Consider the following 17,282-nt stretch of genomic DNA (forward strand, 5'->3'; position numbering starts at 1 on the left):
GCTCACGCCTGTAACCCCAGCACTTTGGGAGGCCAAGGCGGGAGGATCCCTTGGGCCCAGAAGTTCGAGACCAGCCTGGGCAATATAGGGAGACTCCGTCTCTACTAAAACACAAAACCACACGCAAATCAAATCATGTGGTTCTTCAGTTTAAAATCTTTCAATACTCAACTTCAAACTCCCTAATTCAGCTTACTTATTAGGTTCTGACTGACGCAGTCGCCGTGTCCTTCTCCAGCCTCGTCTCTCGCCTATCCCTACCCACAATCTCTGCTCCGGCCATAACTAACTTCAGTTCTCCGAACCCAACTTCATTATCGCTGAGCCATTTTGCCTACGCTGCTCTCTGCGTGCAACACTCTACTCTCCTTTTGGGTAATTCAGATGCATTCTCCAGGTCCCAGCTCAGCTGTCACTTGCACAGACCCGGTCGGCAGGCTCCAGCCCCCAACCGGTGTCCATCCCGTGGTCCAGGCGACTTATGTCTTCCAGGCCGTCTGCCCCTTAGGTCGACCCCTACACGCCATCAGTGTCGGACAGCTGAAAGGCGGTAGACACGTGAGCCCCCTCAGAGAGAACCTGGATCCCTACGGCTCCAGCCCCCGATAGGGAGAGAGCCCACCAAACTTCGGCTCCGTAGCAGAGACACAGCCAAGGACTCCAGGGAAGTCGCTGGGAAAGCCACCACCATTTCCTGCCGGGAAACAGGGAGGCGGGAAGGCCCCGCCTCTCACGCTGCGTCGGGGGCGGGGCAGGGCGGGGCACCAAGCGCCCTGCGAACGGCGTGCGACGAGCAGGGGGCGGGGCCAGGGGCGGAGCGGAGCGCGCATGCGCGGTCGCCTTTGTGTGGGTCGAGCGGCGGCGGCAGCGGCGGCGGCAGTGGCGGTCCCACTGGCAGGCGGGCAAGAGGGGAGTCCGGGCGGCGGCCGGCGTGGGAGCCGGGGGACCACCATGGTAAAGAAGCGGAAAGGCCGCGTCGTGATCGACTCGGACACGGAGGACAGCGGCAGCGACGAGAACCTGGATCAGGTGAGGGCAGGCCGCGGAGGCGCGGGCCGGCGGAGCCAGAGGGCTGTCCGGGCCGCGGGAGCCGGGAGCCGGCCGGGCCTGGAGCCTTCCCACCAGACAGCCCAGCTTGCCTGGTGCCCTGAGAACCACTGCAGCCCCTTTCCTGTCTTCCCGGAGTGTGCGGGGCCTTGGAGACCGGCCCGGGCCTGGAGACGGAGCCCCGAGGACTTGGCGCCTTGGGCGGGGAGGCGGGGCAGGGACCGGGCTGATGGGCCTCGGGCTCTGGGGTAGCGAAAGGGGCCGCGATCTTCCGGGGCCAGATCGGGGCGGCGGGCTGTATAGTCCAGGAGATCCAGGCTGGGCGAGATAGGAAGTATTGCCCGCCAACCTCGGAGGCTGGGAGGTTTTGGAGGAGGTGCAAGGGTGCGCGTCGGGCAGTGGGGGGCGAGGGCCGAGAAGATCCGGACTGTGGAAGATTGAAGTTTTTCGGACAAGGGGTGTGGACAGAGAGGAAGGACACTCGTAAATGTTCCTAGGAGCCTCTGCCATGCTTGCCAAGGATGACTTAGCTGCGGGCACGAGTTTATTTGGAGACTAGGGTCGTTTGTGTTTGAGAAGGGCCCCTGCTGGGGTGTCAGACCCAAAAAAACACTCTTGGGTGGAGGAAAGAGGGCAGATACTGGAGTAATAGAGAACTATGTAGGGCGACATGGAGGGACTGTGCACAGCCCAGGCCTCCTCTTGGCCCTTTCATGCAGCATCCCAGAATTCTTTCTTACTTGAAGACTGTGCAGAAAGCACTGAAAGTAACCTTTGGCTTCAGTGTCTTGGGGTTGAACTGTTTATATACTCTAGAAAACATTGTAGGAAGGAATCTGCTCTTTGTAGCAGTGCTGTAGTGATACCAGGCGATACAAAGATGGTCTCCCTAATGTTTAATGAGCAAATGATGTGAAGAAAGAATATGCAAGAGATAGTAGGTTTTGAGTAGAAAGAGTACTGAACTTGGAGTCTGAAAATTTGAATTCTAGGCTGGGCTTATGTTATTTTCTAGCTATGTATCTTTGGTCTTAAATGTTAAATGAAGATGTAACATCAGCCTTGTGTATCTAATTGGTTTATTGTAAAGATCAAGTGTTTGTAACAATTGATGGCAGTGCAAGCATTTGCTAATTGTAAAGTTTTTCTATAAATGGCTTCTTGGGGGTCTTTTGTCTGAAGCCAGAGGTCTCAGTTTGAAAGTATTAGGGGCTGGGCGCGGTGGCTCACGCCTGTAGTCCCAGCACTTTGGGAGGCCAAGGCGGGCGGATCATCTGAGGTCGGGAGTTCGAGACCAGCCTGACCAACGCGGAGAAACCCCGTCTCTACTAAAAATACAAAACTGGCGGGGCGTGGTGGCACATGCCTGTAATCCCAGCTACTCGGGAGGCTGAAGCAGGAGAATTCTTGAACCCGGGAGGCAGAGGTTGCGGTGAGCCGAGATCGCGCCATTACACTCCAGCCTGGGCAACAAGAGCGAAACTCTATCACACACACACACAAAAAAAAAAAAAAAAGAGAAAAGAAAAGAAAAGAAAAATAAAGAAAGAAAAAAGAATGTATTACGGCATAAAAGGGGAGAATTTTTTTTTTTTTTTTTTTTTTTTTTTTTTTTTTTTTTTTTTTTTTTGTGGGGATGGAGTCTCGCACTGTCGCCCGGGCTGGAGTGCAGTGGTGCGATCTCGGCTTCACTGCCAGCTCCGCCAAGGGAAGGACTTTTAAGAAGAAAAGGACTGGGGAGGTGCTGTAGAAAGAGGACTGCTTTGAAAATGGTGGTGGGGGGTGGAGAAGTAATGGGGCCTGTGTAGGACTATCTAAGGAATAGAAACTTTGTTTTGGGGCAGCAATTGAAAATGTTCTCATTGAAAGGCTCCTGAAGTTTACAAAAATATCAAAAGTGTAATTTTGACTGTAAAAGTTTGATTGGTAGATAATTTTAGACTGGCAATTGGAGTAGAATGTATTTTTTTCTATCTTCTCATCTACAAATGTGAATGTTTCAGATAATAACAACATTGGCTACCATTTATATAGTGCCTAGGGTAGGCACTTTGTTTTATTTACAGTGTCAAGTTTTCACATTATGGTAAATTTGGAATTATTTCCCCTACTTTACATAAAGAAAATGGAAGTTGAAAAAGTTAAATAATTCACACAGCTAGTAAGTAGTAACATTGGGATTTGAACCCAGATCTGCATGAGTACAAAGCCTGTACTGTTTCCACTATACCAACTTAATCTGTTAATTTAAAATTTTTTTCATACTGCAAGATGATAATGTTTCACAGTCATTTTTCATGGTGCTAGAATTCGTGTTTATAAAGTACACTGAATAGTTTAGAGGAAATTGGTACATACATTAAAAGGATTATTTGGGGGGATTTCTTGGTAAAGCACTCTCAAGACATCTGTTCAAATGATGAATGAACTGAACTGCAAATTATTGTCCTTAGTAGTTTCCCACAGAATTCTGATAAATAAAATAAGTTGAGTGCTTCCTTTCGTGGTAGAGATAGTTTACCTGATCCACAAAAAGCTTTTTCAAAGTGGGAACTGGAGGGAATTGCCACTTTATTTATTTATTTCTTTATTTTTGAGACGGAGTCTTGTTCTATTTCCCAGGCTGGAATTCAGTAGCACAATTTCAGCTCACTGCAACCTTCGCCTCCTGGGTTCAAGCAGTTCTCCTGCTTCAGCCTCCTTGTAGCTGGGACTACAGGTGCCTGCCACCATTCCTGGCTAAGTTTTGTATTTTTAGTAGAGACAGGGTTTTATCATGTTGACCAGGCTGGTCTCGAACTCCTGACCTCAAGTGATCTGCCCACCTCGACCTCCCAAAGTGCTGGGATTACAGGCATGAGCCACTATGCTTGGCCAGAATTGCAACTTTAAATGCAATTCTGAATATCTATTTGTAAAAGGAAATTAACGTAAAATGTGTAAGTAATACCTAATACATTTGAACAGCAATTTCAACTTCCTCTCCTTCAGCTTCTCATTTGCATTCTTGTTATCAGATGGGAACTAGATAAAAATTCCCTTTCCCTGCGCATCCTAACAGGGGTACTGATGCCTTCTATTTGTCTGTTCAGCACTATGCCAGACTCAGAAGAATCAAAGAGGAAGATCTCTGCCCTCTAGACATTTTCACGAAAGACCTTTAGCACAAGTTCACAGTCAGTCCTGCTTGGGGGTCTTTAGGAATCCTAATGCATTCTGGATCTTTCCTGCCCCAAATACCTTGTGCTGCTCCATCTGGTTCTGAGTCTTCACTGGGGGTATAACATTAGACTTACTGTCTAGTGTATGGTACTTATGGAAGGAACAAACCGTGACAGATCACCGAGTATCTAGTGTTGAATGAAATGCAGTTAGTAAAGAGGCCTTTTGTCCCTGGGTTTTCCGGTGGGAATCTGAGCCATTATGTCAAAAATTTTACCTCCAGTTTATTCCTTACTGAAGGTGAGATAGGTGGGCCTTCTAGGCTGGTTTTTCCGGGTGGTGGGGGCAGACCTCTGTGTGAGAAGCCACCTGGATTGCTTATTTAAAATGTGGGTTGGGACTTAGAGAGTGCAGCAGTTCCCGTCCCAGACCTACTGAATCAGACTCTCAGGGGATAGAGCTCTGGACTCTGCATTTGTAACAGGTATAGCTCAAGTAATTATGATTTATGTTAGTGTTTAAGATCACTGCCTATATGCAAGTTAATCTTTTTAGTAACACACTGTAAGTATTTGGAAGAGAAATAGCTTCCTGTCTCTGCCATAGTACTTCCAAGTTAAGCGTACGTGTGTAGGCTGGGCATGGTGGCTCATGCCCTGTAATCTCAGCACTTTGGGAGGCCAAGGTGGGAGGATCACTTGAGCCCAGGTGTTTGAGATCAGCGTAGGCAACAAAGTGAGACCTCATCGGTACAAAGAATTTAAAAATTGGCCAGGTGCAGTGGCTCACATCTGTAATGCCAGCACTTTGGGAGGCCAAGGCGGGCGGATCACCTGAGGTGGGGAGTTCAAGACCAGCCTGACCAACGTGGAGAAACCTTGTCTCTACTAAAAATACAAAATTAGCCGGGCATGGTGGTACTTGCCTGTAATCCCAGTTACTCAGGAGGCTGAGGCAGGAGAATCACTTGAACCAGGAGGCTGTGGTGAGCCGAGATCATGCCACTCTTGTTGCTCCAGCCTGGGCAACAAGAGTGAAACTCTGTCTCAAAAACAAAAAACAAAAACAAACCAAGAAAAGGCACTTGTATAATTAAAAGAACCTGACAGGGAAATTTTAAGATGGCAAAACTACTGGTTCTTTTTTTTTTTTTTTTTTTTTTAAGACAGGGTTTCACTCCTGTTGCCCAAGCTGGAGTGCAGTGGCACAATTACAGCTTACTGCTGTAGGGTTGACCTCCCTAGCTCAGCCATCCTTCCACCTCAGCCTCTCAAGTAGCTGAGACTACAGGTGTGCACCACCACACCCAACTAATTTTTTAAATCATTTGTAGAGATGGGAGTCCCACTACATTGCCTAGGCTGGTCTCAAACTCCTTGGCTCAGGTGATTCTCAAGCTTTAGCTTCCCAAAGTGCTGGGATTACAAGTGTGAGCCACCACACCAGGCCTTATTTATTTGTTTGTTTGTCTGTTTGTTTTTGAGATGGAGTCTCACTCTGTCACCCAGGCTGGAGTGCAATGCACGATCTCAACCCACTGCAGCTTCCACCTCCTGGGTTCAAGCAATTCTCCTGCCTCAGCCTCCTGAGTAGCTGAGCTTACAGGCGCCCGCCACCACACCTGGCTAATTTTTTGTATTTTTAGTAGAGATGGGGTTTCACCATGTTGGCCAGGCTGGTCTCTAACTCCTGGTCTCAGGTGATCTAGCACCTGGCCTTATTTGAACCTTTGAAAGTTTTTAAAACTAAGACCTCGTTTGAAAGTTTGAAAGCTGGCCAGGTGCGGTGGCTCAAGCCTGTAATCCCAGCACTTTGGGAGGCCGAGACGGGCGGATCACGAGGTCAGGAGATCGAGACCATCCTGGCTAACACGGTGAAACCCCGTCTCTACTAAAAAAATACAAAAAAAACTAGCCGGGCGAGGTGGCGGGTGCCTGTAGTCCCAGCTACTCGGGAGGCTGAGGCAGGAGAATGGCATAAACCCGGGAGGCGGAGCTTGCAGTGAGCTGAGATCAGGCCACTGCACTCCAGCCTGGGTGACAGAGCGAGACTCCGTCTCAAAAAAAAAAAAAAAAAAAAGAAAGTTTGAAAGCTTTTGTTTTAGCATTTGACCTGATAGTGACCCTGTCCTTATTTTGACCACACCCTTTCTTCAACATTTTTAAATTTCAAGATACTTGCTGTTGGTGCCTATTGGGAAATAATAATTTGAGGCAAATCTCTGGGCCCTACATCATCTCTCTTTATGGAATAATATTTTTGCAGTAAGTCCTATAAAATGAAAAGCATTCAAGATAATAAAGGAACCAGAGTTCTCAATTCAAATCAGTACAACTCAGTATTTATAAAAATTTTACTCTGCCTTTCTAAAAAAATAAAAATTGAGCTATGTGCACACTGGGATGCTTTATTTTATAGTTTTCTTATTTAAAATGGAGATTATATTGTCATGTCCTGTTTTTCTCTTTATCTAACTTGAAGTAGCAATACTTAAATTTGTCTTTGAAAGAATAGGCCCCCTAAGTATTTTCTTTTTTCTTTTTTGAGACAGAGTCTTGCTCTGTCACCCAAGCTGGAGTGCAGTGGCGTGATCTTGGCTCCTGCAGCCTCCGCCTCCCGGGTTCAAGCAATTCTCTGCCTCAGTCTCCCGAGTAGCTTGGATTACAGGCGCCTGCCACCACATCCAGCTAATTTTTGTATTTTCAGTAGAGACAGGGTTTCACCATCTTTGCCAGGCTGGTCTTGAACTCGTGACCTTGTGATCCACCCACCCCGGCCTCCCAAAGTGTTGGAATTATAGGCGTGAATCACCACGCCTGGCCAGCCCCGTATTTTCTAGGAACTGTTTTCAGATGCTACATGTAAAGAATGTTATTATTATAAAGTATACTTCTATGAACCTTCTCTATAAATCTTGAGAAATTTAAAGTTGTGCTTCTTGTTAATGTAGTGTTTTCCTCATTAGTCAGAGGCAAAGTTTGAAGTGTAGGATGAGTTTATGAGAAGTGTCAGTGTTAATTCGTGAAAACTTTCATTTGTGTCATGTTGCATCTAACTTGATGTAATTTGCTTGTTAATTTCACTCTTTTCAAAGAGTGAGTCCCATTGGAGCTCCCCCCACCCCACCCTGCCCAAGATGGAGTCTTGCTGTGTCACCCAGGCTGGAGAGCAATGGAGCGCTGTTGGCTTCCTGCAACCTCCGCCTCTAGGTTCAAGCGATTCTCCTGCCTCAGGGTCCCAAGTAGTTGGGATTACAGGCACGCGCTACCACACCCGGATAATTTTCCATTTTTATTAGAGATGGAGTTTCTCCAGGTTGGTCAGGCTGGTCTCGAACTGCCGACCTCAGGTGATCTGCCTGCCTTGGCCTCCCAAAGTGTTGGGATTACAGGCGTGAGCCAATGCGCCCAGCCCTGGGAGCTTTAACAGTGAGGCTTTGAGGAAAAATACAAAACCGATCTTCAGACACAGGTCATATTGGTGTATTTATTTATTTTTATTTTTATTTTTTGAGACAGAGTCTCGCTCTGTTGCCCAGGCTGGAGTGCAGTGGGACCATCTCAGCTCACTGCCACCTCTGCCTCCCGGGTTCAAGCGATTCTCCTGCCTCAACCTCCCAAGTAGCTGGGATTACAGGCGCCCATGCCTGGCTAATTTTTTGTGTTTTTAGTAGAGACGGGATTTCACTGTGTTAGCCAAGATGATCTTGATCTCCTGACCTCATGATCCACCTGCCTCGGCCTCCTGAAGTGCTGGGATTACAGGTGTGAGCCATCACGCCCAACCCTATTGGTGTATTTATTGCTTTCTTTCTAGACTATAAGTTTCCTCAAAATTAGAGATCGTTCATCTTTCTTTTTTTTTTTTTTTTTGAGACAGAATCTCACTCTGTCACCCAGGCTGGAGTGCAGTGGTATGATCTCAGCTCACTACAACCTCTGCCTTCTGGGTTCAAGCGATTCTCATGCTTCAGCCTCCCAAGTAGCTGGGACTACAGGCGCATGCCACCATGCCCAGCTAATTTTTCGTATTTTTAGTAGAAACAGGGTTTTGCCACATTGGCCAGGCTGGTCTCAAACTCCTGACCTCAAGTGATCTGCCCCCCTTGGCCTCCCAAGAGTGCTGGGATTTCAGGCATGAGCCACTGCATCCAGCCTGATTGTTCATCATTCAACAGATGTATTAGACAGTGTTAGACACTGGAGCTATTGGGTGAATAAAATGGAAGCAGTTTCCACCTTCAAGGAGTGTAAAGTGGAATGAGAGAGAGATGAGATGGGGGGATTGCTCAGAGAGAGTAATTTCCTTACAGTTGTGCTACAGGCCATGAAGCAAGGACAAGAATACTGTGGAAATACTACCAGGGACCCTATTCTAGCCTGATGAGAGTGACGTTGAAACTGAGACCTGGAATATGTGTTAAGGAAAAGAAGATTAGAAGACTGAAGCGTAAAGGGAAGGGTGTTGAATGTTCATGGTTGAGGCACCAGCATATGTAAAAGAAATGAGGCAGGAAGGACCTAGAACCCTTATGAAACTGAAAGAAGCACAGGGTGAGTGTAACATAAACTAGTTGCATAGTTGGAGAGAGAGTAGTACAAATGAAACTGTAGAGGTAGATTCTGTTTTGACCCTTTGAGGATGGAGAAGTCAGTTTAGTGGACTACACTCAGCAGTAAAAATAAAATTGAATTGATAGAAAACATCAAGTGTGTCATACATAGTAAAGATAAGTAATGAAATTTGTGCGTCTCATATGTACATGTAGATGTATACTGGGTTATGAGGTATAATTTATCTTACTGTGAGCTGGATTAAAAAGAAAACATTTTTTTTTTTTTTTTTGAAACAGAGTCTCACTCTGTCGCCCAGGCTGGAGTGTGGTGGTGTGATGTCGGCTCACTGTAAGCTCTGCCTCCCAGGTTCAGGCCATTCTCCTGCCTCAGCCTCCTGAGTAGCTGGGACTACAGGCGCCTGCAACCACGCCCGGCGAATTTTTTTGTATTTTTAGTAGAGATGGGGTTTCACCATGTTCGCCAGGATGGTCTCGATCTCCTGACCTCGTGATCTGCCCGCCTCGGCCTCCCAAAGTGCTGGGATTACAGGCGTGAGCCACCGCACCCAGCCAAAAAACTGTTCGACCAGGTGGGCCAACATGGCGAAACCCCATCTCTAGGTAAAATACAAAAATTAGCCAGATGTGGTAGCACACATCTGTAGTCCCAGCCACCGGGGAAGCTGAGGCATGAGAATCCCTTGAACCTGGGAGGTGGAGGTTGCAGTGAGCTGAGATCACTACTGGACTAGCCTGGGTGACAGAGAGAGACTCCGTCTTAAAAAAAAAAAAATGTAAAGCCACTGGAGGTCCTCAGCCTCCCCAGTGGCTGGGACTACAGCTGTGTGTTGCCACACCTGGCTAATTTTTGTATTTTTAGTAGAGACTTTGGATTTTATTCTGAGGGTAATGGGAAGCCATTGAAGGATTTTAAGTTGAAAAGATTTTCAGATTTGCCTTACCCAGACTATGTGGAGAGTAATATGGAGGGGGACACTAATTAGGTGGCAGATAGAGGAGTCCAGATGAGAGATGTTGGAGAACATAAGATTCATTAGAATGGAAGCTCCAGGAGGGTAAGCGCGTGTGTTCACTATACTATCCCTGGCATCTAGAGCAGTGCCTGTATGCAGTTGGCACCCAGTCAGTGTTTATTAAATGAAGGACTGACTTGGATTGATATGGTTGTTATAAAGATGACAGATAGTAGAATTGGTTGGACATAATGTTCAGTATGTAGAAGAACTAAAAGGATTTGAAGACCGAGGACTGATTAGATGTTAGGATGAGAAGAGGATTATTAAGGATTGATGCCAGGCTCTGGCATGAAATGGGGAATGCTGGAGGAGCAGGTTTAGAGGTGAAGATCCTGCATTCAGTCTGGGATATGTGGAGTTTGAAGTGACTATGAGATATCTAAGTGGAGACATCAAGTAGGTAGTTGAAAATAACGCTTGAAGGCCAGGCACAGTGGCTCACACCTGTAATCCCAGCACTTTGGGAGGCTGAGGTGGGAGGATTGCTTGAGCTCAGGAGTTCGAGACCAGCCTAGGCAACATGGTGATGAAACCTAGTTTCTACAAAACAAAAAAAAAAATTCTTTTTTTGAGGGGGAGTCTCACTCTGTTGCCTAGGTTAGAGTGCAGTGACACCATCTTGGCTCACTGCAACCTCCGCCCTGGGTTCAAGCGATTCTTGTGCCTCAGCCTCCTGAGTAGCTGGGATTACAGGCACATGCTACCATGTCCAGCTAATTTTGTTGTTTGTTTTTATTTTTTTATTTTTTTTTGAGATAGAGTCTCGCTCTGTCACCCAGGGTGGAGTGCAGTGGCGCCATCTCAGCTCACTGCAACATCCGCCTCCTGGGTTCAAGCGATTCTTCTGCCTCAGCCTCCTGAGTAGCTGGGACTACAAGTGTGCGCCACCACACCTGACTAATTTTTTGTATTTTTAGTAGAGACAGGGTTTCACCATATTGGCCAGGCTAATCTCTAACTCCAGACGTCATGATCCGCCCACCTCGGCTTCCCAAAGTGCTGGGATTACAGGCGTGAGCCACTGTGCCTGGCCATTTTTTGTATTTTTAGTAGAGATGGGGTTTTGCCATGTTGGCCAGGTTGGTCTGGAACTCCTGACTTCAGGTGATCCACCCGCTCTTGGCCTCCCAAAGTGTTGGGATTACAGGCATGAGCCTACTGTGCCCAGCCTCTACAAATATATATATATATATATATATTTTTTTTTTTTTTTTAGACAGAGTCTCACTCTGTTGCCCAGGCTGGAGCACAATGGTATGATCTTGGCTCACTGCAACCTCCACCTCCCAGGTTCAATCAGTTCTCCTGCCTCAGCCTCCCAAGCATCTGGAATTACAGGGGCCCACCACCACACCCAGCTAATTTTTGTATTTTTAGTAGAGATAGGGTTTCACCGTGTTGGCCAGGCTGGTCTTGAACTCCTGACCTCGTGATCCACCCACCTCGGCCTCCCAAAGTGCTGGGACTGCAGGCATGAGCCACCGTGCCTGGTCTACAGAAATTTTAAAGAATTAGCTGAGCGTGGTGGCATGCGCCTGTGGTCCCAGCTATTCATTCAGAATAAAAGCTACATAAGCTGGGTGTAGTGGTGTGTGCCTGTAATCCCCGCTACCCAGGAGGCTGAGATAGGAGGATCACCTGAGTTTAGGAGGTTGAGGCTGCAGTAAGCCACGATCACACCACTGCACTCCAGCCTGGGTGACAGTGAGACCCTGACTCAAATAATAATAATAACGGTAATAATAATTATGCTTGGCCGGGCGCGGTGGCTCAAGCCTGTAATCCCAGCACTTTGGGAGGCCGAGGCGGGCGGATCACAAGGTCAGGAGATCGAGACCACAGTGAAACCCCGTCTCTACTAAAAATACAAAAAAAATAGCCGGGCGCGGTGGCGGGCGCCTGTAGTCCCAGCTACTCAGGAGGCTGAGGCAGGAGAATGGCGGGAACCCGGGAGGCGGAGCTTGCAGTGAGCCGAGATCGCGCCACTGCACTCCAGCCTGGGCAACAGCGTGAGACTCCGTCTCAAAAAAAAAAAAAAAAAAAAAAAAAAAAAAAAAAAAAAAATAATTATGCTTGCCTGACAGAGTAGGTACTTAATAAATTTTTGTTGAATAAACAAATGCTACTTGGCATACCCATGGTGTCAAGTTTTCTTTCTTTTTTTTTTTTTTTTTGAGATGGAGTTTTGCTCTTTGTTGACCTAGCTGGAGTGCAGTGGGGCAATCTCAGCTCACTGCAACCTCCACCTCCCGGGTTCAAGTGATTCTTCTGTCTCAGCTTCCCGAGTAGCTCAGACTACAGGTGCCTGCCACCACGCCTACGCCCAGCTAATTTTTGTATTTTTTGCAGAGACAGAGTTTCACCCTGTTGGCCAGGCTGGTCTTGAACTCCTAACCTTGGGTGATCCGCCCGCCTAGGCCTCCCAAAGTGCTGGGATTACAGGCATGAGCCACCATGCCTGGCCTTCTTTTTTTTTTTTTTTTTTTTTTTTAATTTTATTTTTAGATCTGGGGTCTCACTCTGTCACCCAAGCTACATGGTGGGACATTTTCTAACTTGGTTACATTGAGATTACTTGAAGAGATAAGGGACGCTGTCACCTTGGGGGTTCCTGTTCCAGCCCCTCTACTGCAATACTGATATCCCTTTTTTTTTTTTCTTTTGAGACGGAGTCTCACTTTGTTGCCCAGACTGGAGTGCAGTGGCACGATCTCGACTCACTGCAAGCTCTGCCTCCTGGGTTCACACCATTCTCCTGCCTCAGCCTCCCAAGTAGCTGGGACTACAGGCACTTGCCACTATGCCTGGCTAATTTTTTTGTAGCTTTAGTAGAGATGGGGTTTCACTGTGTTAACCAGGATGGTCTCAATCTCCTGACCTTGTGATCTGCCCGCCTCGGCCTCCCAAAGTGTTGGGATTACAGGTGTGAACCACCATGCCTGGCACCCCCCTCCCTTTTTTTTTTTTTGAAGACAGGGTCTCGTTCTGTCACCCAAGCTGAAGTGCAGTAATGTGGTCATGGCCCACTGTAGCCTTGACCTCCTGGCTTCAAGTGATTCTCCCTCCACGGCCCTCTGGAGTAGCTGGGATCACAGGTGTGTGCCACCATGCCCAGCTAATTTATCTATTTATTTTGAGCCAGAGTCTTGCTCTGTCACCCAGGCTGGAGTGCAGTGGTGTGGCCTCAGCCCACTGCACCCTCTCTGCCTTCCGGGCCCAACCGGGTCTCCTCCCTCAGCCTCCTGTGTAACTGGGATTACAGGCACGCGCCACCACATAGGCCTGCTTTTTGTATTTTTATTAGAGATGGGGTTTCATCATGTTGGCCAGGCTGGTCCCAAACTCCTGACCTCAAATAATCTGCCCATCCTGGCCTCCCAAAGTGCTGGGATTACAGGCATGAGCCACCACTCCTGGCCCCAGTGAATTGATTTTTAATTTTTTGTAGAGACAGGGTTTCCCTATGTTGCCCATGCTGGTCTCAAACTCCTGGGCTCAAGGGATCCTTCCTCCTACCTTGGCCTCCCAAAGTACTGGGATTACAGGCCACCTGTAAGCCTCCTGTGAGCCACCACGCCCAGCCAATATTCACTGTTTAAATCAACCAACAGTTTTGCTGTGAAAGGGACACTAGGAAGTAACTTCTCGGATTTAAAGCTCTGTGAATTACTGTTTTTCCTTGTCATCTTGTAGATCCTCCCACTTCTCTTACTTTGTCTAATGTGACTGTTGTGGGTTCCTTCTCAGTCCTCTCTGTACTTCCAACACGGCCCCTCTAGTCTGTTCGTCTACCAGTTTTAGTGCTCTTTTTTTTTCTCTCTCTCTCTCTTTTTCCAGGAGTGCTCTTTTAAAACCCTTGCTGGATTGGGTTACTCCCCTGCTTCAAACCATTTGATGGCTTCCCACTGCCTAACTTCCATGCTCCTCACCCTGTTTTATAAAGCTCAGAATGATCTGGTTTCTTCTTACCAGCTCATCCCATTCTCCCGCTTGCCTGCTAAACTTTAGTCACAGTTTCTCTTTCAGTTCTTTGACTAAGCCAAGCTGTTATCAGCTTCAGGGCCTTAGCTGTTCCATCTGAAGGCCTCTGTCCAGAAAACTGTACCATCTTTTCCTCTCGTAAAGTTTCAAGTCTCAGCCTCAGTGCCTAAGAGAAGCCTCTCTAACCACCCTGCTGCAGACAGCCCCTGCACTCATTTGATTCACTTCCTTCTTAACACTTACCATTAGATGGAATTCATTGTTTCTTTTCTTGTTCATTGTCTGTCTCCCATACTTGATTTTAAATTCCATGAGGTCAAGGACCATGTATCTTTTCCTTATTTTTTCTTTGTTTTTTTTTTTAATTTTTTTATTTTTATTTTTATTTTTTTTGAGGCAGAATCTCTCTCTGTTGCCCAGGCTAGAATGCAGTGGCACAATATCAGCTCACTGCCATCCCTGCCTCCTGGGTTCAAGCAATTCTCCTGTCTCAGCTTCCTGAGTAGCTGGGATTACAGGTGCATGCCACTATGTCCGGCTAATTTTTTTTTTTTTTTTTTTTTTTTGAGACAGAGTCTCGCTGTCCCCTAGGCTGGAGTGCAGTGGTGCAATCTCGGCTCACTGCAACCTCCGGCTCACTACAATCTCCACCTCCTGGGTTCAAGCAATTCTCCAGCCTCAGCCTCCCAAATAGCTGGGACTACAGGTGTGTGCCACCATACCCAGCTAATCTTTTGTATTTTTAGTAGAGACAGGGTTTTACTGTGTTAGCCAGGATGGTCTTGATCTCCTGACCTCATGATCCACCTGCCTTGGCCTCCCAAAGTGCTGGGATTGCAGTCGTGAGCCACTGTGGCCGGCCTAATTTATGTATTTTTAGTAGAGACGGGGTTTCACCATATTGGCCGGGCTGATCTTGAACTCCTGACCTCAAGGGATCCACCTGCCTCAGCCTCCCAAAGTGCTAGGATTACAAGTATGAGCCACCACACCCGGCCTCTTTTTTATTTTTTAAGACACAGGATTTCGCCCATTGCCCAGCCTGGAGTGCAGTGGCGAGATCCTAGCTCACTGTAGCCTCGACTTCCGAACTCAAGCGACCCTCCAACCTCAGCCTCCCAAACTATTAGTATTATAGGCGTGAGCCACTGCACCCAGCCCAGAAGTCTTTAAAGCTTATAATACGTTAAAGTAATATGGGAAAAAAGGACATGGTAAAGACCATAAACATATTACTATGCAACTCAGCAATCCCAGTCCTAGGTATTTACTCAAGTGAAGTAAAAACTAATGTTTACATAGAAGACTGTACATGAACATAGAATTACCCCCAAATGGTAACAACTCAGATGTTTTATTATTATTGTTGTTGTTCGCTACCACACTTTTTTTTTTTTGACGGAGTTTTGCACTTGTTGCCCAGGCTGGAGTGGAATGGCATGATCTCAGTTCACTGTAACCTCTGCCTCCCGGGTTCAAACAATTCTCCTGCCTCAGCTTCCTGAGTAGCTAGGATTATAGGCATGTGCCACCATGCTCGGCTAATTTTGTATTTTTAGTAGAGACGGGGTTTCTCCATGTTGGTCAGGCTGGTCTCAAACTCCTGACCTCAGGTGATCTGCCCGCCTTGGCCTCTCAAAGTGCTGGGATTACAGGCATGAGCCACAGTGCTTGGACTTTTTTTTTTTTTTTTTTTAAAGTAAAGACAAGGTCATGCTATGTTGCCAAGCTGGTCTCAAACTTTTGGGCTCAAGCGGTCCTCCCACCTTGGCTTCCCAAAGTGCTGGGATTATAGGTGTGAACCACTACACCTAGCACAAATGTTTTTCAGCTGGTAAATGGTTCAACAAACTGTGATACATTCATTTAGTGGAATACTACTTATCAAAAATAGAGACAAACTATAGGAATGATACATGCTGCAGTGTGAATGAATCTCAAATGCTCTATGCCAAATGAAAGAAGCCAGACTCAAAAGGCTAAGGCACTATATGATTCCATCTATATGATGTTCCATAGGGATAGAAAACGGGTCTCTAGTTGCCAGGGAATGGGAGAAGGGATGTACAAAGACAAGAGAATTGAGGGATGATGGAACTATAGAGTGTAGATGATGGGATATGGAGTGGAACCTCCTTAACAGGAAGGCAGTACTAATGTGTTTTTTTTTTTTTTTTTTAGAGGCAGAGTCTCACTCTGTCGCCCAGGCTGGAGTGCAGTGGCACGATCTGGGCTCACTGCAAGCTCCGCCTCCCGGGTTCACGCCATTCTCCTGCCACAGCCTCCCAAGTAGCTGGGACTATAAGCACTCGCCACCATGCCTGGTTAGTTTTTTGTATTTTTGGTAGAGATGGGGTTTCACTGTGGTAGCCAGGATGGTCTCTATCTCCTGACCTCGTGATCCACCTGCCTCGGCCTCCCAAAGCGCTGCAATTACAGATGTGAGCCACCGCACCCGGCCGTGCTTTTTTTTTTTTTGAGATAGAATCTTGCTCTGTCATCTGGACTGGAGTGCAGTGGGGCGATTTCTGCTCACTGCATCCTCCGCCTTGCGAGTTCAAGCAATTCTCCTGCCTCAGCCTCCCGAGTAGCTGGGATTACAGGTGCACGCCACCATACCTGGCTAATTTTTTGTATTTTTAGTAGAAACGGGGTTTCATTATGTTGGCCAGGATGGGCTCAAACTCTTGACCTCGTGATCTGCCCGCCTTGGCCTCCCAAAGTGCTGGGATTACAGGCGTGAGCCACTGCGCCTGGCCGGCAGTGCTCATGTCTTAACACTTTAGTTACAGTAACTTTTTTTTTTTTTTTTTGAGATGGAGTCTTGCTCTGTCACCCAGGCTGGAGTGCAGTGGCATGATCTTGGCTCACTGCAACTTCTGCCTCCCAGGTTCAAGCAATTCTCCTGCCTGTAGCCTCCTGCCTACAGTAACTTTTAGCAACTGTCTACTGTGTTCTGATTGAAAGCAAATCCAAATCTATTGGTATCAAAACAGGAATACCAGTGTATTTGTGAACCTGAAAGGGTCAGAGAAGAGATTAGATCTTCTCTATATCAGAGAAGATATAGATCTTGATTGTGGTCGTGGTTTAAAGTATTTGTCAAACTCATAGAACTATATGTATTAGTATATTGGAAGAGTATATTAAAAAGGATAAAATATACTGTATATAAATTATACCTCAAGTTTGGGTTTTTTGTTTTGTTTTTGTAGAGACTGGGTCCCTACAAGCAAGCCTCCCACCTTGGCCTCCCGAAGTGTTGGGATTATAGGTGTAAACCACTGTGCCCAGTTTACCTCAAGTTTTAAAACGACTATAAACACCCAAGTATTGATATAATTTGCATTTGGTCCACAGAGTTACCATTTTGGTATGAAAGAGTAGAGTATGATTTCAGTCTTTCAGGAAGTTGGTATGTTAGCTCTCTCTAGTGAAATGACAAGAGTTAACATTTTATGAGTGTTTATGAACAAGAAAGTGTCAGCTGTTTAATCTGA

The 17,282-nt window shown here is 46.8% G+C and overlaps 1 protein-coding gene across 1 annotated transcript in view; it reads left to right on the forward strand.

The window, feature by feature from the left end:
• Positions 1–819: 819 nt before the first annotated feature.
• Positions 820–17,282, forward strand: part of RTF1 (RTF1 homolog, Paf1/RNA polymerase II complex component) — a 69,530-nt gene continuing 53,067 nt past the window's right edge. Inside the window, exon 1 of the mRNA XM_001100507.5 lies at positions 820–1,029. Within this exon, the coding sequence (XP_001100507.1) occupies positions 829–1,029 (201 nt within the window). The 5' untranslated portion in view covers positions 820–828. The remainder of the gene's footprint in view (positions 1,030–17,282) is intronic.

The sequence above is a fragment of the Macaca mulatta genome, chromosome 7 (assembly GCF_049350105.2).
Source record: "Macaca mulatta isolate MMU2019108-1 chromosome 7, T2T-MMU8v2.0, whole genome shotgun sequence".
NCBI classification, from domain to species: Eukaryota; Metazoa; Chordata; class Mammalia; order Primates; family Cercopithecidae; genus Macaca; species Macaca mulatta.